Source organism: Myxocyprinus asiaticus, chromosome 24 (assembly GCF_019703515.2).
Source record: "Myxocyprinus asiaticus isolate MX2 ecotype Aquarium Trade chromosome 24, UBuf_Myxa_2, whole genome shotgun sequence".
In the NCBI taxonomy this organism is placed as follows: Eukaryota; Metazoa; Chordata; class Actinopteri; order Cypriniformes; family Catostomidae; genus Myxocyprinus; species Myxocyprinus asiaticus.
In genome coordinates this window covers 33,911,521-33,935,227 of record NC_059367.1, presented here as the reverse complement: position 1 = coordinate 33,935,227, position 23,707 = coordinate 33,911,521, and the positions used below count along the sequence as shown (strand labels likewise).

The 23,707-nt window shown below is 40.1% G+C and overlaps 1 protein-coding gene across 4 annotated transcripts in view; it reads left to right on the top strand.

The window, feature by feature from the left end:
* Positions 1-2,901: 2,901 nt before the first annotated feature.
* LOC127414636 (2-oxoglutarate dehydrogenase complex component E1-like) overlaps positions 2,902-23,707 on the top strand; it is a 50,128-nt gene continuing 29,322 nt past the window's right edge. For 3 of the 4 annotated variants that reach the window (XM_051652820.1, XM_051652819.1, XM_051652818.1), the window contains exons 1-4: positions 2,902-3,042; positions 11,325-11,723; positions 17,859-18,047; positions 22,262-22,364. In XM_051652820.1, the coding sequence (XP_051508780.1) occupies positions 11,499-11,723; positions 17,859-18,047; positions 22,262-22,364 (517 nt within the window). In that variant the 5' untranslated portion in view covers positions 2,902-3,042; positions 11,325-11,498. Of the gene's footprint in view, positions 3,043-11,324; positions 11,724-17,858; positions 18,048-21,854; positions 21,949-22,261; positions 22,365-23,707 lie in introns of all 4 variants that reach the window. The other variant, XM_051652821.1, reaches the window with a different exon arrangement.

Sequence of the window (23,707 nt, the reverse complement as noted above, 5' to 3'; positions counted from 1 at the left end):
ATCCAACACATCCAACCTCTTCTGCCATTACATTCCCTTGCACTGTATATAACCTATTTGTATTTAGATTTGCACTACGTGTGTGTGTGTGTGTGTGTGTATTCTTTATATACTTAATTTTCTTTTCAATATTTGTTTTTTATTCAATTTTTTTGTTGCTGTTTTGCATTGTTTGTGCACTGGAAGCTTCTGTCACCAAGACAAATTCCTTGTATGTGTAAGAATATTTGGCAATAAAGCTCAATCTGATTCTGATTCTGATATTAAAGCCATTAATGGTCTTTGGAGTCTGTTTAAGAATATTTTATATTGAGACAGGTGATTAAAAATCAGGGATTCTCTTATTAAAAAAATAGACATCACACTTTAGGCTGAAATGAAATTATCTACCATTCCAAAAAATAAAAAAAAGAATTTAGAACAAACCCCTAACCAGAATACACTGAAAATAAAACTGGAGTGGGGTTTACTTAAAACAATTTCCATTTAGAAATTGCTAGTAAATTTAACAAATCATATTTTAAAGTGAAAGCTACACACAATACTTAAGCACTCAGTAACTTTTGTCTGTGTCATCTTGGACTTACACTGACATCTAGCGGCTTGGATGCAGCATAATTTAAAATAAATAGTTCTAAGTTTCAGATGCCACTGTAGAAATGTAGTATTCACGGTCAGCCATGATTAATGAGTGAAAGTGTCAAATAACAGGACGGTTACTGAGATTAAGCTAGCAGTATTCAGCTGGTCATGTGATTCTAACATGGCAGCCCCCATGTGCGGACCCTCTCCATGTAGAATAAAACAGCTTTTATAAGGTTACTGGTATGACAGGAGTCTTCAATTTAATGAGTTAGTGGTCATGATTTACTACATATATTGCAAAATTACAATTCATGTCTTTTAGAAGTTAAACTTTTTTTAATGAGGAGAAAATTACTGAGTGCACCTTTAAATAAAGGTTACTTTGCAATGCTCTGTTTCAAATAAATTTTACTTACTCGTGTGTGTGTGTGTGTGTGTGTGTGTGTGTTTTACTCATGCAATGTCACATGTGAATTAAGCTATGCTTTAAAAACTGTACAAGAATATCAATGCATGTAACATACTCAGAAATGTACCACATGACACATGGCAGCCTTTCACAGTGAAGCTTTATGCATGCTAAACTCAGCAAAAAAAGAAACGTCCCTTTTTCAGGACACTGTATTTTAAAGATAACTTTGTAAAAATCCAAATAACTTTACAGATCTTTATTGTAAAGGATTTAAATGTTTTCCATGCTTTTTCAATGAACCATAAACAATTAATGAACATGCACCTGTGTCATTAAGACACTAACAGCATACAGACGGTAGGCAATTAAGGTCATAGTTATAAAAACTTAGGACATTAAAGAGACCTTTCTACTGACTCTAAAAAAACACCAAAAAAAGATGCCCAGGGTGCCTGCTCATCTGTGTGAATGTGCCTTAGGCATGCTGCATGGAGGCATAAGGACTGCAGATGTGGCAGGGCAATTAATTGCAATGTCTGTACTGTGAGATGCCTAAGACAGCGCTAAAGGGAGACAGGAAGGACAGCTGATAGTCCTCACAGTGGCAGACCACATGTAACAACACCTGCACAGGATCAGTGCATCTGAATATCACACCTGTGGGACAGGTACAGGATGGCAACAACAACTGCCCGAGATACACCAGGAACTCAGTCCCTCCATCAGTGTTCAGACTGTCTGCAATAGTCTGAGAGAGGCTGGACTGAGGGCTTGTAGGCCTGTTGTAAGGCAGGTCCTTACCAGACATCTCCAGCAACAATGTCACCTATGGGCACAAACCCACCTTTGCTGGACCAGACAGGACTGGCAAAAAGTGCTCTTCACTGACAAGTCGCAGTTTTGTCTCACCAGGGGTGATGGTCAGACTCTCATTTATCATCGAAGGAATGAGCATTACACTGAGGCCTGTACTCTGGAGCGGGATCGATTTGGAGGTGGAGGGTCTGTCATGGTTTGGGGCGGTGTGTCACAGCATCATCGGACTGAGCTTGTTGTCATTGCAGGCAATCTCAACGCTGTGCGTTACAGGGAAGACATCCTCCTCCCTCATGTGGTACCCTTCCTGCAGGCTCATCCTGACATGACCCTCCAGCATGACAATGCCACCAGTCATACTGCTCGTTCTGTGCGTGATTTCCAGCAAGACAGGAATGTCAGTGTTCTGCCATGGCCAGTGAAGAAACTGGATCACAATCCCATTGAGCACATCTGGGACCTGTTGGATCGGAGGGTGAGGGCTAGGGCCATTCCCCCCAGAAATGTCCGGGAACTTGCAAGTGCCTTGGTGGAAGATTGAGGTAACATCTCACAGCAAGAACTGGCAAACCTGGTGAGGTGGAGGTGCACTGTAGTACTTAATGCAGCTGGTGGCCACACCAGATACTGACTGTTACTTTGATTAAAAACTGCATAAATCAAACTGTGAAAACACGCAAACTCATTAATTATTCAAGACCCGGTGCATGGGGAACACCAGCTTTGAAAAGTTAAGTAAAATTCACTCAAATTAGCAAATAAATAGGTTTTCTGCTTTAGGATTGATGCATGATGACACGTTGTAAAAATAACAATCATAAATAATATTTACTTACAAGCTAAAGCATTAATTTTTACATGTTTGAATGGAGTAAAAATTTAGAATTTACTTAATAGTTCCAAGTTCACGCTAAAACTAACTTATCCAATGTAGAAAGTATTTTCTACAAATTTACAAAATTGACTTGACAATTTTTTTTTTCCCGAGTAGTGAGATACAAACACTGTAAACCGTCTGTCCTGATATACAACAGTGTTTTAAGCACTATATATAACCTTAGGAATAGACAATAAAAATGCCGCGCGAAATCAAGATGTGACGTCAGCTGCGGATTCTGACGTCCTTAATGAAGCAACTGTTCTAGTGCGCGCGACTGTCACTCTTGAGCAGTACAGGGGGTAAACGGATCCGTAAACAACTCCGGTACAAGAACCGGTTGTCGACCCAAGTAAGTGTTCGTTTTTCTTGTGTGTGCACACTTCACTCCCTGACGGAAAGATTTCACCATTCTCAGCAAATACCGCATGAAGAGGCTCTTTCCTCACTTGAGTTCTTGTAAATTAGCAAGATGGCAGTTTGCTCGTGCTGGCTGTGACAGAAAGTAACCTGAATATATAATAAATGCATACAAGTGGATATTTCTCTGTCAGTTGAACTGAGGAATGCTAACCAGCTTAGCGACAAAACTACGTTCCTGAACCGACCTTAAATTAGCTCATTACTGTGGCTAGCTTAGTGTGTCATGGTTCACAACAGAAATAAAGAGGGTTTGAATGTTTACAGATTAAAGATATATTTAACAAACGCCGCTACTAAGTGAGAAAAGTTTGAATTGAATGAGAGAAATCAGTGTGAACTCCATTATCGGCCCTTGTTTTGACGTTAGCACGGGCTGCTAATATTTTCAAAAGACCCATGTTTAGTGAAAGGACATAATGATTGACACTCCGAGTCTCCATTAACCTTACACCAGGCGTGTCATGTGGGCGGGGTCAATGATTGTCAACCAATGAGCGCTCAGAAGCGTTGTAGTGGGCGGGTGGGGGAAGAGCGGCGCAGAAGGGGAGTGGAGTGTGAACACAAGGTCAAAACATAGGCATGTGTTGGATGGTGTCCATGTTCATTTAAACCACATGGCCATACTCGTTTCAAAGACATCTCTCGTTCATTTAGTTTAATTGAACAGGGAAGAGCAAGCGTTATTTCGTTTTCTGTTGAATAGAACATAGTTTAGTTGCTTTTAAAAGCTCCAGAATTGAGGCATTTAATAGTACTCCACCTTGCGTACAGTAGGAAGGAAAGCCAATGCTTTGTCCCACTATGAGGAAAAAGTCTTTGCAAAGTTAGTGGAATAAAATATTAATTGTTTGCTGCCAGAAATACTTGCTGACTTATGGAATAATTCACTTAAGAGGCAAGTGGGGCGATTTGTTGTGTAACACGCTTTAAATGATAAGTGGTTTGCTCACCTGTGATCACATACGTTTCAAACTATACAGTCAGCATATAATATCTCTGAACAAAACCATGAGTAGATCTTTGCTTATCAGTTCGCGATGTGATAATAGATGTCTTTTACACTTTCACATACTAGTGTGTCACTGAATTAGCATGTAGTAGACACTGAATTACTATGTTAGCTTGTAATTGATTCAAAACAGACAGTTTTGGGGATACAATGTCTTTATAGTTCTCTTTGCGTATAAGTGAAGATGTCTGTCTGAGTCTCACATACAAATACAAATGTACATATACAAAAACATTTCTCATTATCCAGTGTTATCAGTTATCGTCATAGCAAGTAAAAACATAGAAAGTCTTGGATTGCAGCTTATATTTAGTGAACAAAAAGTGAAATTCAAAAATCATAGTTTGACTCTGGAATTCGACATTCATTTTGTATAGTTCAGCTTCTGTGTGTGACTTCCTCTGAAATTATTCATTTCACTAGGACCGGTACGTATTTTATTCAACACATTTCCAGAGTTATTTTAGACACCAAGTCTTTCACTGTTTAAAAGGCATCTTGTCCTTGAAAATACAGATGAAAGTTCTGTCTCATTTTGAACACTTGGTCTTTATAAGAAATTTGCGTAGCTCTTTGACCTTTGTCTGGACTCCGGAGGAAGCCATTGTGCCATGTAAAACCATGTCACCTTCTTAGTTTAAGCACCATGACAGCACTAAGCCACATTTGCTCTACAAAATCATATGAAATCAAGGTTTAAAATTATGCTGAGATGTATGTAGACCTTTTGTCTATTAACCCTTTAAGCTCGGATGGGCCCGCGAGAAAAGAAAATAATTGTCAAAATATTAACAACTACAGTCATGACCAACGCAAAATAGGTATTGTTTGAAATCTTAGAAGCTGTACTTTACAATGCATTATGACAAAAACAAGTGCTTTGAAATTTGCAGACAAATTAGATGTGTTCAGTTCTGATAGTTTATTAATGACTTTGCTCTGTACATACAGTTGAAGTCAAAAGTTTACATACACTTAGGTTGAAGTCATTAAACCAAATTTTTTCACCACTCCACATATTTCATATTAGCAAACTATAGTTCTGGAAAGTCGTTTAGGACATCTACATTGTGCGTGACAAGTAATTTTTCCAACAGTAGTTTACAGACAGATTGTTTCACTTTTAATTGACTATATCACAATTCCAGTGGTCAGAAGTTTACATATACTAAGTTAACTGTGCCTTTAATCAGCTTGGAAAATTCCAGAAAATTATGTCAATCCTTTAGGCAATTAGCCAATTAGCTTTTGATAGGTTAATTGGAGTCAATTGGAGGTGTACCTGTGGATGTATTTTAAGGTCTACCTTCAAACTCAGTGCATCTTTGCTTGACATCATGGGAAAATCAAAAGAAATCTGCCAAGACCTCAGAAAAAAGTCTGGTTCATCCTTGGGAGCAATTTCCAAACGCCTGAAGGTACCACGTTCATCTGTACAAACAATAGTACGCAAGTATTAACACCATGGGACCACACAGCCATCAAACTGCTCAGGAAGGAGACACATTCTGTCTCCTAGAGATGAACGTAGTTTGGTGCGAAAAGTGCAAATCAATCCCAGAACAACAGCAAATGACCTTGTGAAGATGCTGGAGGAAACAGGTAGATGAGTATCTACACTGGCGCCAAAAGTTTGGAATAATGTACAGATTTTGTTCCTATGAAAAGAAATTGGTATTTTTATTCACCAAAGTGGCATTCAACTGATCAGTGTATAGTCAGGACATTAATAACATGAAAAATTACTATTATAATTTGAAAATAATGTTCAGAACTTCTTAAACTACTTCAGAGAGTTCTCATCAAAAAATCCTCCACGTGCAGCAATGACAGCTTTGCAGATCCTTGGCATTCTAGCTGTCAGTTTGTCCAGATACTCAGGTGACATTTCACCCCACACTTCCTGTAGCACTTGCCATAGATGTGGCTGTCTTGTCGGGCACTTCTCACGCACCTTACAGTCTAACTGATCCCACAAAAGCTCAATGGGGTTAAGATCCATAACACTCTTTTCCAATTATCTGTTGTCCAATGTCTGTGTTTCTGTGCCCACTCTAACCTTTTCTTTTTGTTTTTCTGTTTTAAAAGTGTCTTTTTCTTTGCAATTCTTCCCGTAAGGCCTGCACCCCTGAGTCTTCTCTTTACTGTTGTACATGAAACTGGTGTTGAGCAGGTAGAATTCAATGAAGCTGTCAGCTGAGGACATGTGAGGCGTCTATTTCTCAAACTAGAGACTCTGATGTACTTATCCTCTTGTTTAGTTGTACATCTGGCCTTCCACATCTCTTTCTGTCCTTGTTAGAGCCAGTTGTCCTTAGTCTTTGAAGACTGTAGTGTACACCTTTGTACGAAATCTTCAGTTTTTTGTCAATTTCAAGCATTGTATAGCCTTCATTCCTCAAAACAATGATTGACTGATGAGTTTCTAGAGAAAGCTGTTTCTTTTTTGCCATTTTTGACCTAATATTGACCTTAATACATGCCAGTCTATTGCATACTGTGGCAACTCAAAAACAGATAATGTTAAGCTTCATTTAACGAACCAAATAATTTTCAACTGTGTTTAATATAATGACAAGTGATTTTCTAGTACTAAATTAGCAATTTAGCATGATTACTCAAGGATAAAGTGTTGGAGTGATGGCTGCTGGAAATGGGGCCTGTCTAGATTTGATCAAAAATGACTTTTTTATTTTTTTTTGTTTGTTTTTTTCAAATAGTGATGTTGCTGTTTTTTTTACATCAGTAATGTCCTGACTATACTTTGTGATCAGTTAAATTAAAGTACCAGTTTCCTTCTGAAACAGCTAAATCTGAACATTATTCCAAACTTTTGGCCGCCAGTGTATATTCACAGTAAAACGAGTCCTATATCTAACCTGAAAGGCTGCTCAGTAAGGAAGAAGCCACTGCTCCAAAACCGCAATAAAAAAGCCAGACTACAGTTTGCAAGTGCACATGGGGAGAAAGATCTTACTTTTTGGAGAAATGTCCTCTGGTCTGAAGAAACAAAAATTGAACTGTTTGGCCATAATGACCATCGTAATGTTTGGAGGGAAAAGGGTGAGGCTTGCAAGCTGAAGATCACCATCCCAACCGTGAAGCATGGGGGTGGCAGCATCATGTTGTGGGGGTGCTTGGCTGCAGGAGGGACTGGTGCACTTCACAAAATAGATGTCATCATGAGGAAGAAAAAGTATGTGAATATATTGAAGCAACATCTCAAGACATCAGCCAGGAAGTTAAAGCTCAGTCGCAAATGGGTCTTCCAAATGGACAATGACCCCAAGCATACCTCCGAAGTTGTGGCAAAATGGCTTAAGGACAACAAAGTCAAGGCATTGGAGTGGCAATCACAAAGCCCTGACCTCAATCCGATAGAAAATTCATGGGCAGAACTGAAATAGCGTGTGCAAGCAAGGAGGCCTACAAACCTGACTCTGTTACACCAGTTCTGTCTGGAGGACTGGCCCAAAATTATAAGCCCTAACTTATTGTGAGAAGCTTGTGGAAGGCTACCCAAAACATTTAACACAAGTTAAACAATTTAAAGGCAATGTTACCAAATACTAACAAAGTGTTTGTAAACTTCTGACCCACTGGGAATGTGATGAAAGAAATAAAAGCTGAAATAAATAAATAAATCTCTCTACTATTATTCTGATTTGTTTTTGTTTTTTTTTTCACCCAATTTGGAATGCCCAATTCCCAATGCGCTTTTAAGTCCTCATGGTCGCATGGTGATTTGCCTCAGTCCGGGTGGTGGAGGACGAATCCCAGTTGCCTCCGCGTCTGAGACCATCAACCTGCGAATCTTATCACGTGGCTTGTTGAGTGCGTTGCCACAGAGACATAGCGCGTGTTGAGGCTTCATGCCATCCATTGCAGCATCCACGCTCAACTCACCACATGCCCCACCGAGAACAAACCACATTATAGCAACCACGAGGAGGTTACCCCATGTGACTCTACCCTCCCTAGCAACTGGGCCAATCTGGTTGCTTAGGAGACCTGGCTGGAGTCACTCAGCACGCCCTGGGATTCGAACTAGCGAACTCCAGGGGTGGTAGCCAGCGTCTTTTACCACTGAGCTACCCAGGCCCCTGACATTTCACATTCTTAAGATAAAGAAGTGATCCTAACTGACATATGACAGGCAATGTTTTCTATGATTATATGTTAGGAATTGTGAAAAACTGAGTTTAAATGTATTTGGCTAAGGTGTATGTAAACTTCTAACTTCAACTGTATTATTGTAATCAGTAATAACATCAAACTGATCAAATAGCCATGTGTCATATGTAGTTGGAAAGCTCTCAAAGAGTAGAATATAACCAGCCTATTTGTTTTAGAAATATAGCGAGTAATAGCTAAGTATGTGTCTTTGACATACACTGAACAAAATTATAAACGCAACACTTTTGTTTTTGCCCCCATTTTTCATGAGCTGAACTCAAAGATCTAATACTTTTTCTATCTACACAAAAGGCCTATTTCTCTCAAATATTGTTCACAAATCTGTCTAAATCTGTGTTAATGAGCACTTCTCCTTTGCCGAGATACTCCATCCACCTCACAGGTGTGGCATATCAAGATGCTGATTAGACAGCATGATTATTGCACAGGTGTGCCTTAGGCTGGCCACAAAAAGGCCACTCTAAAATGTGCAGTTTTACTGTATTGGGGGGTCCGAAAACCAGTCAGAATCTGGTGTGACCACCATTTGCCTCATGCAGTGCAACACATCTCCTTCGCATAGAGTTGATCAGGTTGTTGATTGTGGCCTGTGGAATGTTGGTCCACTCCTCTTCAATGGCTGTGCGAAGTTGCTGAATATTGGCAGGAACTGGAACACGCTGTCATATACGCCGATCCAGAGCATCCCAAACATGCTCAATGGGTGACATGTCCGGTGAGTATGCTGGCCATGCAAGAACTGGGATGTTTTCAGCTTCCAGGAATTGTGTACAGATCCTTGCAACATGGGGCCGTGCATTATCATGCTGCAACATGAGGTGATGGTCGTGGATGAATGGCACAACAATGGGCCTCAGGATCTCGTCACGGTATCTCTGTGCATTCAAAATGCCACCAATAAAATGCACCTGTGTTCGTTGTCCATAACATATGCCTGCCCATACCATAACCCCACTGCCACCATGGGCCACTCGATGCACAACGTTGACATCAGCAAACCTCTCACCCACACGACGCCATACACGCTTGCCATCTGCCCTGTACAGTGAAAACCGGGATTCATCTGTGAAGAGAACACCTCTCCAAAGTGCCAGACGCCATGGAATGTGAGCATTTGCCCACTCAAGTCGGTTACGACGACAAACTGCAGTCAGGTCGAGACCCCGATGAGGACGACGAGCATGCAGATGAGCTTCCCTGAGATGGTTTCTGACAGTTTGTGCAGAAATTCTTTGGTTATGCAAACCGATTGTTGCAGCAGCTGTCCGGGTGGCTGGTCTCAGACGATCTTGGAGGTGAAGATGCTGGATGTGGAGGTCCTGGGCTGGTGTGGTTACACGTGGTCTGCGGTTGTGAGGCCGGTTGGATGTACTGCCAAATTCTCTGAAACGCCTTTGGAGACGGCTTATGGTAGAGAAATGAACATTCAATTCACGGGCAACAGCTCTGGTGGACATTCCTGCAGTCAGCATGTCAATTGCACGCTCCCTCAAAATTGCGACATCTGTGGCATTGTGCTGTGTGATTAAAACTGCACATTTTAGAGTGGCCTTTTATTGTGGCCAGCCTAAGGCACACCTGTGCAATAATCATGCTGTCTAATCAGCATCTTGATATGCCACACCTGTGAGGTGGATGGAGTATCTTGGCAAAGAAGTGCTCACTAACACAGATTTAGACAGATTTGTGAACAGTATTTGAGAGAAATAGGCCTTTTGTGTAGATAGAAAAAGTCTTAGATCTTTGAGTTCAGCTCATGAAAAATGGGGGCAAAAACAAAAGTGTTGCGTTTATAATTTTGTTCAGTGTACATGTTACATGTAAATGGGTGTCGCTTATAAGCCGCGTTTTCGCTTATAACTTCACGAAAAATAAACAGAACGTAAAATATCATATACCATTACTTAGATGTGGTGATTATCTTTCAAACAAGCCTACACACAAGGTGATCAGATGTATAGATCATTAGATAGTTGACACAAAGCACAATGTGTACAATATGCACACAGCATCTGGCATCTTGCAATCTAGCTGAAAACACATTAGCTTTTCTGGATCAGATGACGTCATTGGAAATGATGTAGCATCATGGAACGCTAAACTAATCAGATTGGGTTAGATTGGTTAAATCATCCATATTTGGGCAGAGACATGTGATTGGTGACTGTTACATATGGCCACCAAGTACATGACACAGATTAAATGATGACGCAAATGGCACAGAATGAAACTTATTCTGTGAAATCTCATTACTAAAATCATGTCTGCATTCTATTCAAACCTTTAGTCATTGTGTTTGCATGTGTAATTATTTCTTATGTACAATTATTATGTTTTATTTGTTTGGAGAGGCTTTTGGACACTTGGAGATGTTTTTGTACACTAGGATTTATTATTTTTGTAATGCTATAACTTTTGATTGCTTAGTCATATGAACACAAAAAAAAAAAAAAATTCAGAGCCATCTTATTTACACCCAGAAATGTATAATTTCAAATCAGAAAAATAAGAAAAACTTTTGGCTCAGATATTTTATGATTTTTCAGCAGTATCTTAGGCTGAGAGTCTCAGAATTTACATGAGCTATATCATAAACATTTTTGAAAAATTTTCTTCACAATGATTCCAAACACTTGACCCTACTTTTTTTTATTTTTTTATTTTTTTTGAGTTATAAGCCTTTAATTTTGGGTGTCCCACTGAAACAGGAAATCTTTAAAAACACCCACAGAGCTTTAAGGGTTTAACTGTAATTTAAATTATTGTAGTATTACCTGCTAAAAATCAGAGACAACAGTGAAGAATGTTTTACCTTATTGTAACTGTTTATCTTGCACTAAAATCTCATCAATGCCTCCACTTGATTCCCTGGGCAGCCTTTTACTAAATTACACCTTTACTAAATGAATCAGTAAATTTTCTCCCTACTTTGTTTGTACTTTGTACTTTGTTTATCCATATGTCCATTGACACCTCTCTGATTTACTTTTCCATTTTTTCCACAGTCCAAAACACAGACAGGTCTACTGGAACGTGTCCATTTTTCCCAGGAAATCCAAACGCCTTTTCCGTCTGGGCAAAAGCAGGAGGTGGCTCTTTTCTGTGGAGGCATTGGGGACAAACAGGATCTCGCACTGTTGCGATTGTGAATGCGGGTGGCGCTCATTTAATAGACTGCGATGCACCGCTTAAGGACTTGTGCAGCACGGCTTCGGCCAATCACGGCCTCACAGACTGCTAAAAATCTATCACAGCAGAGGCCAGCGGCCACACCAAGGACGTTTCAGCCACTCAGGTGTTACACAGCACCGGTGGCCGCAGAGCCATTTCTGAATGGAACGAGCTCTAACTATGTGGAGGAGATGTACTATGCATGGTTGGAGAATCCCAAGAGTGTGCACAAGGTAAGAGCCAAAGGACATGCAGGTGGATTATGAGAAGAAGAAATGCACATGATGCTTGCCAACACATGGATGTTTTATGGATATTCACAACAATGCCAGAAAATATCCCAACCCAAGTCTGCAGTGAAATTCACTCTGTCCAGGCTGCACAATAAATTGAATAAATAATCGAGATTACAGTTAGTGTCGACCAATATATGGCTGTCAGCCGGCATTCTTACCAACTTATCCAACGTGTGCAAGTTTTGTGCGCATTACTTTTTACATTTTGACATCAAAAGCAGAGAGTAATCAGATGAATTTAAATCTCATGTAAATGGGCCTTTCTTGTGTTGTCAGATTTTAGAAATAAGATGATTTTTGGTAGTTATCAGTGAATTGCTGTGCATGTAAACACACTCACTAATGCATATGACAGCAATTAATTAATTCAGCAACAGTTCTCAGCTAGTTTTGGATGCTTAAGAAAATGGGACGCAGATACCCTACACAAAATAACTGTTCTAATATAAATTCTATTAATCACAATTACAGTATCAAGGGAAATAATCGATAATTATAATATATGACATAATTGTGCACCCCTACTATCTACAGACGCTGGCAACCTGTTTGTATAAGGTCACATTACTGGGATTCTGCTGTATTTTTAGAGCAGTCACGGGAGCGTGCCGGCCCTAGGACACATTGACGAAAGGGTGCTCCATTATGTGCATGTAGTTTGTGTTTTCACTCACTTCAATCCTAATAACCTTTTATATAATAACTTCTCAGTTATAATAACCCCTTTACAGTTCAAATGTGAGTACAAGGTCCAGAGTATCTTGGGTTAATATTTTGCTTGCTAATGGAATCCACCTTTCTGTGCCCAGATATTTTTCCCCTCTCTACTCTTTGGCAAATGTTCTTAAAGTGGGTTCTGGTTTTGTGTCATAAGATCTAGAAAATTGTTGCATTTTTTTTTAAATTATTATTATTCTGTGAACCACATTCAAAAGTCATATATTGTTAGAAAATTACTTTGGATCTCTGATTCCTATATGATTGGACCAGTGCAGCTCTCTCTAAACTCTTAAGACTCATTTTTGGACTGCCACCCTCAATTTTTCACACTCAAATGTAAAAGCTCACCATTCACACATACTGTGGCCTAATTGCAAAAAATTGGTCTAATTTTTCAGAGAACCCCCCAAATAATAAAAAAAAAGACTCTCTTGCAATCTTTTTTTGTGTATTGTTTTGTTGTCCTAACTTTGTAAACATGTTATTCTGGTTCTGTTCACTCTACCTCACTAAGCGGGTTCCCCGCTAACTTAATCTATTAAGATTTTTGTGATGCACTGTGAGTCCGGCGGCCAGTTATCAGTGTGTAGATATATTCTTTTACGTTGTTCCGCAAGCGTTCCTCGCTGAACTGCCTTTCGGTTCTATCTGGAGGAATTGATTTACTTTTTTGTTAATCATTGTGGTATCTCCCTGGGCTATATACCGCTCTGCTTGCCTTAGCCTTTTGGTTCTACCCAGGGGTGTTTTTGTTAACAAAGTGATCATGGCTCACAGTTCTATTGCCACTGGCCTCCAACTGCCATATAAGCTGTGTCTCAATACTCGTCTCCCTGACGACGGCCACAATGTCTGTCCGCCTTGTATGGGAATTCAGCATTTGAGAGAGGCTATCACAGACCCGTGCTTGCACTGTAGTCTTTTGCCTATGTCGGAGAGGCGGTTCTATCTAGCTGGGTTAGACCCTAATTTGACGGTGAAACTCTGAGTCAGAGTTACCCCCCACCATACGGACTCAGAAACACTGTGCGTCTGCGGCAGCCGGTGTCCCCCCCCATCTAAGAAAAAGGCAAATTCACAGAGTGGTCATATGGAGGAGAATTCACTTTCTAAGACAGTTGCTGTCCTTTCTTCTGAGATGTCAGAGCTAAAACATCAACTTCAATCGCTTTAGCCTGGGGTGCCTGCCACTCCTGTAACTATAACACAGGAGGATGAGGATATTTCAAGTAAAATAATTGTGGAAGAGCCTCTTGACTCCCCTTTTCTTTCACGTCATTCTGACTTGGACGTGCTCTCTACTAGTGCTTCTGACTTCTAGCGTCTACGGCTGAAGCAGATTCCATCGGGGTGGGCCGCGCTCCAGAAATAGAGCAGCCTGTCGAAACCCTGGTGTTGTCACCTGACGAGGCCCTACGGGGCAATGTGCGATGCCCCAGTGCCCAATGTGGTCGCACAGACTTGCTGCTGAAAAAGGCATACAAATCTGCTGCCTGTATAACCCGCATTGAGAATACAATCTGTCAATTACTCATCGATACCACCAGTACATTGGAGTCAACAAACATTGACCCCCTCAGTTTCTCAGTTCCTGCAGATGGCTCTTCTGACTATGGGCCATGAACAAGGTACTCTTACCGCCACACTTCTGGCAGCCCGTCGCCAAGTGTCTTACTCAGGTGAAACTGCCTAAGGATTGTAAGAAGACTCTGCGGGACCTCCCAATCATTCCTGGGCACCTCTTTGGGCCTAACATTCCAGAACTGCTGGAAAAGAGGGTGAAATTGCCTGAGGCCATTCACCAGCTGACACAGGTGCAGCGTAATCCTGCCTTTAAGGTGCCCACAGCTCAAGTTCGCCATCGCTATACAATGCCAGAACAATGCTTCCGTCAGCATCCTACACCAGAGCCCTCAGAGGCCCTGTACTGCTGACGATGCTCTATGTTTTCAGCCTCCTCATTGGCAGTTGCCAGGGGGACCACACCAGGCCCCCCACTGCCACTAAAAGTTGCACCCATAAAACCTGAAGTGCTTGGGCCGGCGGCTGATTATTTTTCAATGCAACACCTATAATACTGGAGGAGCACAACAGTAGATCCCTGGGTTTTGACTACCCTGAGCAGGGGGTATGCTCTACAGTTTTGACGCTGGCCACCCCAAGTTCTCAAGGATTGTCCCTACAATGGTCAGGGATGCAGTTCGTTCAGTGGCTCTTTCTGAAAAAATACTTTTTTCGTCTAATTCTCGATTTAAGGCATCTAAACTTGTTACTGAAAACTCTTCCCTTTTGAATGTTACTTGCAACTGACATTCTTAAAGGATCTTCTGCATATGGAAGAATGGAGGCTTCACCCAGATGTGGTGCAGAGCATATGGCATCAGTTTGGCAAAGCAGAAGTGGATCTTTTCACATCAGAGGCGACCACCCGTTGTTGCTTGTGGTTTGCGAGGACAGAGACATCCAGCCTGTTAGGGCAGGATGCGTTGTCTCACCAGTGGCCAAACTGCCTACTTTATGCATTTCCTCCTATTCCACTGTTGTGGGAGACATTACACAGGATTTCCATGTGCAACCACAGGGTGCTTCATGTAGCACCCCAATGGCCAGCCAGGCCTTGGTTTCCCATCCTTCTGAGACTATTGTTGGGCAGACTGTGGCAGATTACGCTCTGGAAGGATCTGCTATCGCAGATGGACGGTGGTGTTTGGCACCTGGACCCAGCGTGTCTGCAGCTTTGGGTTTGGCCTCTGGGTCCAACCCTCTTCTAACTGATTGTGAACCTGCTGTTGTTCATACTATTGTTAGAGCTAGGGCTGCATCCACACGTCAGTTCTACACTGCGCGTTGGAATTTTTTTCTCTTCATGGTGCAGGGATCGTGGGTTTGATCCTACACACTGTGAGGTTCCAAGAGTTTTGAGTTTTTTGCAACATCTCTTGGATGCAGGCAAGGCAGCTTCCACATTAAAGGTATACGTTGCAGCCATTTCTGCATGTCACGAACCAGTTAATGGTTCTACTCTTTTTGTTCTTGAGCCATTCCAATGTTGCTTTGGCCTTGTGCTTGGGATCATTGTCATGCTGAAAGGTGAATTTCCTCCCAAGCTTCAGTTTTTATCAGATTGAAGCAGGTTCTCTTGCAGTATATTCTCCCTATATTTTGCTCCATCCATTCTTCCTTCAATTCTAACAAGATGCCCAGTCCCTGCTGATGAGAAGCATCCCCACAGCATGATGCTGCCACCACCATACTTCACTGCAGGGATGGTGTGTCTTGTGGCATAAGAAGTGTTAGGTTTGCGCCACACATAGCGCTTTGAGTTTTGGCCAAAAAGCTCTATCTTTGTCTCATCTGACCACAAAACCTTCTCCCACATCGCAGCTGAGTCACTCGCATGCTTTCTGGCAAACTCCAGACCTGCTTTCAGATGGTACTTTTTGAGTAACGGCTTCTTTCTTGCCACCCTCCCATACAGGCCAGCGTTATGCAGTGCTCTTGATATGGTTGACTTGTGCACCATTACTCCACTCCCAGCCACTGAACTCTGTAGCTCCTTCAAAGTGGTTGTTGGCCTCTCTGTGTCTTCTCTCACAAGTCTTCTTTTTGTTAGAGCGCTGAGTTTTGAGGGACAGAATTTTCTTGGCAGTGCCTGGATGGTGTGGTGTTGTGTGGTGCAGCTTCCACTTCCTGATTATTGATCCAACTGTGCTCACTGGGATATCCAAACATTTGGATATTATTTTGTACCCTTTCCCTAATTATGCATTTTTATTACTTTAGTTCTAACTTCTATGGAATCTTCATCTTCATAACTCTTTGGTCTTCATTTTCCTTCAGATTCACAGCCTGACCAATGATCCTTCAACAATGGGATTTTTATCCAGAAAGTGTGATTGCAACTTTACCATTGGCATCCATCTGTGAATCATTAAAGTAATTGTGTCCTCGTTATGACAATTTCTTTCATCGGTGTAACCTGGCAGCTTCCACAGCACAGGGGTTTCATATTTATGCAAGCAAGATATTTTATATTTTCCAACATAAAACCAATGTCACCAACAATAATTGATTTTGAGTTCCAGTGTTAAAAAATAAAAAATCAAACAGAATGAAATTTAATTGCACCATTTGTAATTCAGTAATATGAGATGATTGGTCAGGGGTCTGAATACTTTTGAAAGGCACTGTATATGAATGTGTGTAAATAAAATATTAAAAATCCTCTTGATCAGCACACATTTCATAAGCATTTTGAGAAGGCCTCACCATCACCACCTGACAGGACATTGATGGTCATATTATCACTGATGTCTCTCCCTTTGTGTCAGTACTAGCTTATAAAGAAAAAATATTTAGTTTAGTTTTGAAAACGTAGCTCAACATTTTGTGTATAAAATTCTACATGCTTTAAAAGATTCTAGAGTTTGTTTGAATATAAAAAGAATTGTAAAACTCCAGCTCAGTTATGATTGATAGGGCTACAGTGCCCAAACATCTTTACAAAGTTAACTATAACTGTCTTGATCCACATGTTTGTAAAAAAAAAAGTTTTGTTGGCTGTGGTGCAAATCTCAGCAACAACAGATCTTGGTCAACCATACTGTATGTGTCTGTTAACTGTAGTAAATTAATTGTAAGATGTGACTGGGATGTCAGCTGTGCTCATAATGATGGAAAGACTGTAGGTGAATCCAAGCAAAATTGTCTGGACCTCCACACATTTCATTCCACTGGTGAAGCCTTTTTTAAAAGCCCCCCTTTTTAAAAGGGGAGTGGGGGGAGGTGTTTGGAAAAATAGCTTGGTTGCATTATTATTCCAGTCTGTGTCATAGTTTCTCTCGTAATGTTCCACATGCACATAATTCTTAATATTACTGTTGCGTTATTGAGTCATAAAGTTTCACAGGTCACATGACTGTCCAGGATGTGGATGAACTTCAGGGATCATATTACATTTTCTGACATGTGGTGCGATTACTCTCATTTTAAGCATGATCAGGAACAGTTTTTTTATTTTATTTTATTTATTTATTTATTTATTTATTTTTGTAGATGGTTCATGTTCAAAAGCAGATTAAAGTCCTATATTCCACACAGATAATTAAATTGTTCTTGTTACAGGATTTAAATTTCTTAGCAGTATAGTTTTCCTCACTTGTCACGTACACTATTAGAACACAGTGTAAAGGCAAGGGTATTCTTTGTTTTTCCGCGTGCCGTTCTGTCTCGTGCTTGGTCGAGCACTCAGCCTTTCAAAGTACAGGATACTCTTTTTGACCATGAGGCCAAACAGACAATTATAAAATTCAGTTTGTCAGTTTCTTGTCAAACTTTCTTTTTGTTCTCTAGTCTTGGGACATTTTCTTCAGGAATGCTAACGCCGGCGCCCCCCCAGGTACAGCCTATCAGAGTCCTCCTCCGCTAGGAATGAATCTGGCTGGACTTGCACAGGCCCAGTCTTTGGTGGGGGCCCAGCCAAATGTGGAGAAGCTGGTGGAGGATCATCTGGCAGTCCAGTCCCTCATCAGGGCATATCAGGTACAAACATTCCACAAGCTAAAAATATCTTTTGCATTTTGTTTTTGTTTTTATAAAAACACATTTTATATAAAACATAGGCTTAAGTTTAAAATTGAGTCCTGCCTTGAATGAGTTTGCAGCTTGAATTTTTCACAAGGTAAGAGATCTGTGCATTTAGTGTTATGTTTTTTTTTTTTATTTTTATAATAAGTTTATTTTAAATGCAAAATACTAGCTTTTGACAATATTTAAGGTTTATGGAGAACTCTCACTAAGCAGATCACACCATTTTGTTTATGATACTAAATTGTGCAGTACCAAGTTGGGGTGGGCGATATGACCAATCATGTTATGAGTAATTTTATATCACAATAACGATATACAGTTGTGCTCAAAAGTTTGCATACCCTTGGAGAATTGGTAATATATGTGCCATTTTTAAAGAAAACACGAGTGAGCAGGCAAAACACATTTCTTTTATTTCTTATGGGATTCATATTCAACTGTAGGTTATAACAGAATGGCACAATTATAAAACAAAACATGGCAACAAAGGAATAAATTGAAATGACCCCTGTTCGAAAGTCTGCATACCCTTATTTCTTAATACTGTGTATTGCCCCCTTTAGCATCAATGACAGCGTGCAGTCTTTTGTAATAGTTGTCTATGAGGCCCCAAATTCTTGCAGGTGGTATAGCTGCCCATTCATCTTAGCAAAATGCCTCCAGGTCATGCAAAGTCTTTGGTTGTCTTGAATGAACCGCACGTTTGAGATCTCCCGAGATTGGCTCGATGATATTAAGGTCAGGAGACTGTGATGGCCACTCCAGAACCTTCACCTTTTTCTGCTTTAACCGCTGGAGGGTCAACTTAGCCTTGTGCTTAGGGTCATTGTCGTGCTGGAATGTCCAAGAGCGTCCCATGCGCAGCTTTCATTCAGAAGAATGCAAATTGTCTGCCAGTATTTTCTGATGACATACTGCATTCATCTTGCCATCAATTTTCACAAGATTCCCCATGCCTTTAGAGCTCACACACCCCCAAAACATCAGTGAGCCACCACCATGCTTCACAGTGGGGATGCTATTCTTTTCACTATAGGCCTTGTTGACCCTTCTCCAAACATAGCCCTTATGGTTGTGACCATAAAGCTCTATTTTGGTCTCGTCACTCCAAATTACTGTGTGCCAGAAGCTGCGAGGCGTGTCAAGGTGTTGTTGGGCATATTGTAACTGGGCTTTTTTGTGGCATTGGCACAGTAAAGGCTTCTTTCTTGCAACTCGACCATGCAGCTCATTTTTGTTCAAGTATTGTCGTATTGTGCTCCTTGAAACAACCACACCATCATTTTCCAGAGCAGCCTGTATTTCTCCTGAGGTTACCTGTGGGTTTTTCTTTGTATCCAGAACAATTATTCTGGCAGTTGTTGCTGAAATCTTTCTTGGTCTACCTGACCTTGGCTTGGTATCAAGAGATCCCTGAATTTTCCACTTCTTAATAAGTGATTGAACAGTACTGACTGGCATTTTCAAGGCTTTGGATATCTTTTTATATCCTTTTCCATCTTTATAAAGTTCCATTACCTTGTTACGCAGGTCTTTTGACAGTTCTTTTCTGCTCCCCGTGGCTCAGTATCTAGCCTGCTCAGAGCATCCACATGAGAGCTAACAAACTCATTGACTATTTATACACAGACACTAATTGCAATTTTAAAAGCCACAGGTGTGGGAAATTAACCTTTAATTGCCATTTAAACCTGTGTGTGTCACCTGTGTGTCTGTAACAAGGCCAAACATTCAAGGGTATGTAAACTTTTGATCAGGGCCATTTGGGTGATTTCTGTTATCATTGTGATTTAAAAAGGAGCCAAACAACTATGTGATATAAATGGCTTTATATGATCACTATCCTTAAAACAATTTTTGTTGTTGTTGTTTTTTTTGCATGATCAGAAAATTTCACAATTTCTGCCAGGGTATGCAAACTTTTGAGCACAACTGTATATCACGATTTAAAGTTTTCTAAAAAAATAAATAAATACAAATCAATTCAGTCAGTGAATTAAATACTTCATAAATCAAAACTACTTCCTCTTATATAATTTTCTCTTTATTTGGAACTTGACAGACATAGTCAAATTAAAAATTATTTTTTTTTTAAATCAACCTTACCATAATGCAAAATTTACCAATGAAAATAAACACTTCATTAGGCTCTTTATGAAGTTATCTCTATAGAGAATATATGAATATCTGAAGGCAAATATGGCCGTTTTGTTTCCTAATTCGAACATAATTTTATAAATGTGATGTGTAGTGTAAAAAAAACCCATGATACATAATTGTTGGTGCATGACATGTTTTAACTGTTTTCCTCGTCAGTGTTGGTTAGAATGTCAGGCTGTCTAGCCGTTTGAGATGTTTGACTTCCTCCATAGTGCTTTAAGGTAAAAACCTTCAATAGAATTCAAATGGGTGATGTAAGTTTTGTGGTTTGTGCCATGATAACGAGGGAAACAGGATTGAGTAGTGCGAGTGATACCGCTCTGTGCTCTCCTGTCTCTGGAGCACAAACGGGAAGACAGCTGGTCTCGCGCACACTTACATGCTCCAGAGATAGCACTTGCGACTATCGAGTGAAACAAGGTTGTGCGTATCAGATGAGAAGCATGTTTTGAGAGATGATTTTTTTTTCTTCCCAATCTCCTCTTCTCGTTCACAGAGATTTGAACTAACTGATTTCACACTACATTATTACCTAGTTGGTAAGACGCATTGCTGGAAAGTAAATAAACAATGTCCATCTTTTACTCTTCGTGACAACGAGCTTATAGCTAACTAGCTAACCACGTAGCTACTTTCATTGCTTGTCAGCTGAGTGGAAGCTAATGTGTAAATGTGTTCACCAAACTGTTTTGTTTAGGATTCACAGTTTGGTACCCCCTTCAACCGAACAATTCCAGTCGTTGCATTTATAAAATGTAATATTTAAAAGTCTGGTTTCCCACCGTTGAAAGCTTCCCTTGAACTTGTAAAGCAGAATACAGTGTAAAACGGCTGCTGCTGTTTATCTCTTTACTCGGCAGGTGTAAATGCTTCTTGTTTTACAACCTGCCCCTCATTGACTGGCAGTATTAACATTGTCAGCATTTGACTGATACTAAACAGTACTACTGATGTTTATTTAGCTATTTTTTTTTATTTATTTTTTTTATTTTTGTATTCTTTATTTAAATGGTCAGCAGTTGACTAATACTAAAGAGTCCTGATGTTTATTTAGATATTTATTGTATTTTTATTTATTCTTTATTTTCTCAGTGTTCATTTCTAGAATTTGTTGATAATGTATAATAGTAATAATAATGTCAAATATTCTTTGATAAAAATATTTAAGATGCTTCTGAGTACCTTTGCATAGTCATATCGGTGCAAAAATCGGTGCACAATCTACATAGAAAAGGTCTGTTTTCATTCCAGCTCAAAAATGAACTATATCGGCAAACATATCGGTAATCGTGAATTTCCCCCCTCTAAAATCGATATCGGTCTCAAAAATCCCATATTGGTCGGGCTCTAATTTTAATTAACTGCGATAGAGACGATAATCCAAAATGTATACCAGTTGTCAAATTTCTACCAGTTTATCGTGTCTACCTGTATATCGCCCACCCCAATACAAAGTTTTGGTTTCATTTTTCTTATGTAATTTTACATAATATGTTTGTGATAGCAGCCTGTTCTTGTAAAATAATGGCTAAATATCGCGTCATGGGACCTGCTTGGTGAACTCCTCATGTCTTGTGATTGCTGTTGCCTTGTTTCCAGGTAATGGGGCATCACAATGCAAACCTAGACCCACTTGGCATCAGTTGTGTAAATTTTGACGAGGCCCCAGTAGCTACTGGTTTCCAACATGTTGGTGAGAAATGTTTTCTGTCCCCTACAGCTCGACAGACCACAATTAATAAGCCTGTTTTGTGTGATTGTCGCTTTCCCCCCTCCCTTTTATCTTTTCCTCTCTCTATATTTCCTCTTTCACTTGTTTTTCAACTCTTATTACCCCCTACACCTGACACTTCATTCCCTCTTCAATCACACTTCCCACATCATCCTGCTGTTCTGCACTGCCTCTTCTCTTCTCTCCTACTATCCCCCCCCCCCCATATCTTTCCCTTGTGGGTGGTTTTGCATTCGGCTCCCATGTTTGTGGGGGGACCTCTTGTCTCCTGTAGATACGTGGTCACCATGTGGCTCAGCTGGACCCCCTTGGGATTATGGACGCTGATCTGGATTCGTGCGTTCCCACTGACATTATTACATCATCGGATAAACTCGGTGAGAAGTTATGAATGACTGTCAAACCTTACATTCTGTTCAGGTTGCTAACTGGACTCTGGTTTGTCAGAACTGCTTTCCATGAAGGTTTATGAATGAATCTCAGCTCTACCTTCCTTATTTATTTAAAACGTTAGGTAATGTGTTAAATTGGCAAATTGGAAATTGGTGAAGAAACCAATCAACTTGCATGGAATGCAGTTTTATCCTTTTTTTTCTGTAGACTGACTGTTGTTATTCTGGATTTGCTGTGATGAGAAAGGCAGCAGCTTCCACAAATGGGCCAAACCCTCAATCAAAGATAGCTGCTCCACCCCTTTCCATACCATATCAAGCTTGAGGTGGCTGGAGATCTTGAAAATTGCTCTCTGCTCTGTTCAACTTACTAGACCGGTCTTTGTAGAGACTTGGCTTTTAAACCTTGCAGTTACATGCACAATACTTCCCATTTTCTTCACAGTTTGCTAACTGCTGAAGGATTCTTGCTGGAGAGGTTACACCTGTTAGTTGGCACCTGTTAGTTTCCAGAAGTCATGTAATTTTACATTTTTACACTATGAATCCATCGTAGACCAACATTAGATGAGAAACACCGTCAAAAAGAAGTGTTCGAAGTGTCACAAAAACTTTGGAAAACATGGGTTGTGAAAATTAGGTGTGACCTAGAACATGTATACATATTGAAGGATTATGCTTTTATTCCTCACTGCCCCATTTTCATTTGCATCAAACTACATATGGCATCTACTTTAAGTACTAAGGGCTATGCATTCAGAGAGGCAATTTTTAAATTGTATTTTAATTTAATAATTTAATATTACTGTTTATAATGGACCCTTTGCTGAGCCCCGCCCTTAAAGTGTTTCTTACCAATCCTATCTTAGCAACTGTTGCTATGTGCCAATTCTCTGACAAGCTCTTGCTTTTTTCCAATGAGAGTCAACGGGAGTAATGCTATGAGACGTTATGAGCAGTTCTGTTCACTTACACTAATACTATCAGGTGTTATCGCCATCAAATTACATTTTTCTCTTTAAGTGACTAATAATCATTTGCCTCAATTCTGATTCAGTCTCCACAGTTTTCAATCAAATTTGACAATTTCTTTTACAAAAAAAATAAATTTTTTGATAAATATGCTTTACAATGTCACTCTTCATTCTAGCCCACGTAAGAATATTTTCAATTTATTTTATAAGAATATTTAGCCATAAACCGCACCGTTCAGTCTCCCATTCATTCCTAGGGGAAGTTCTTCAAAGCTTATCAGAGCGAGCAATGGTAACCAAAGGGGGCGGAGCTTAGCGAAGGGTCAATTAGTGAGGTACCATTGCACTTAAAAC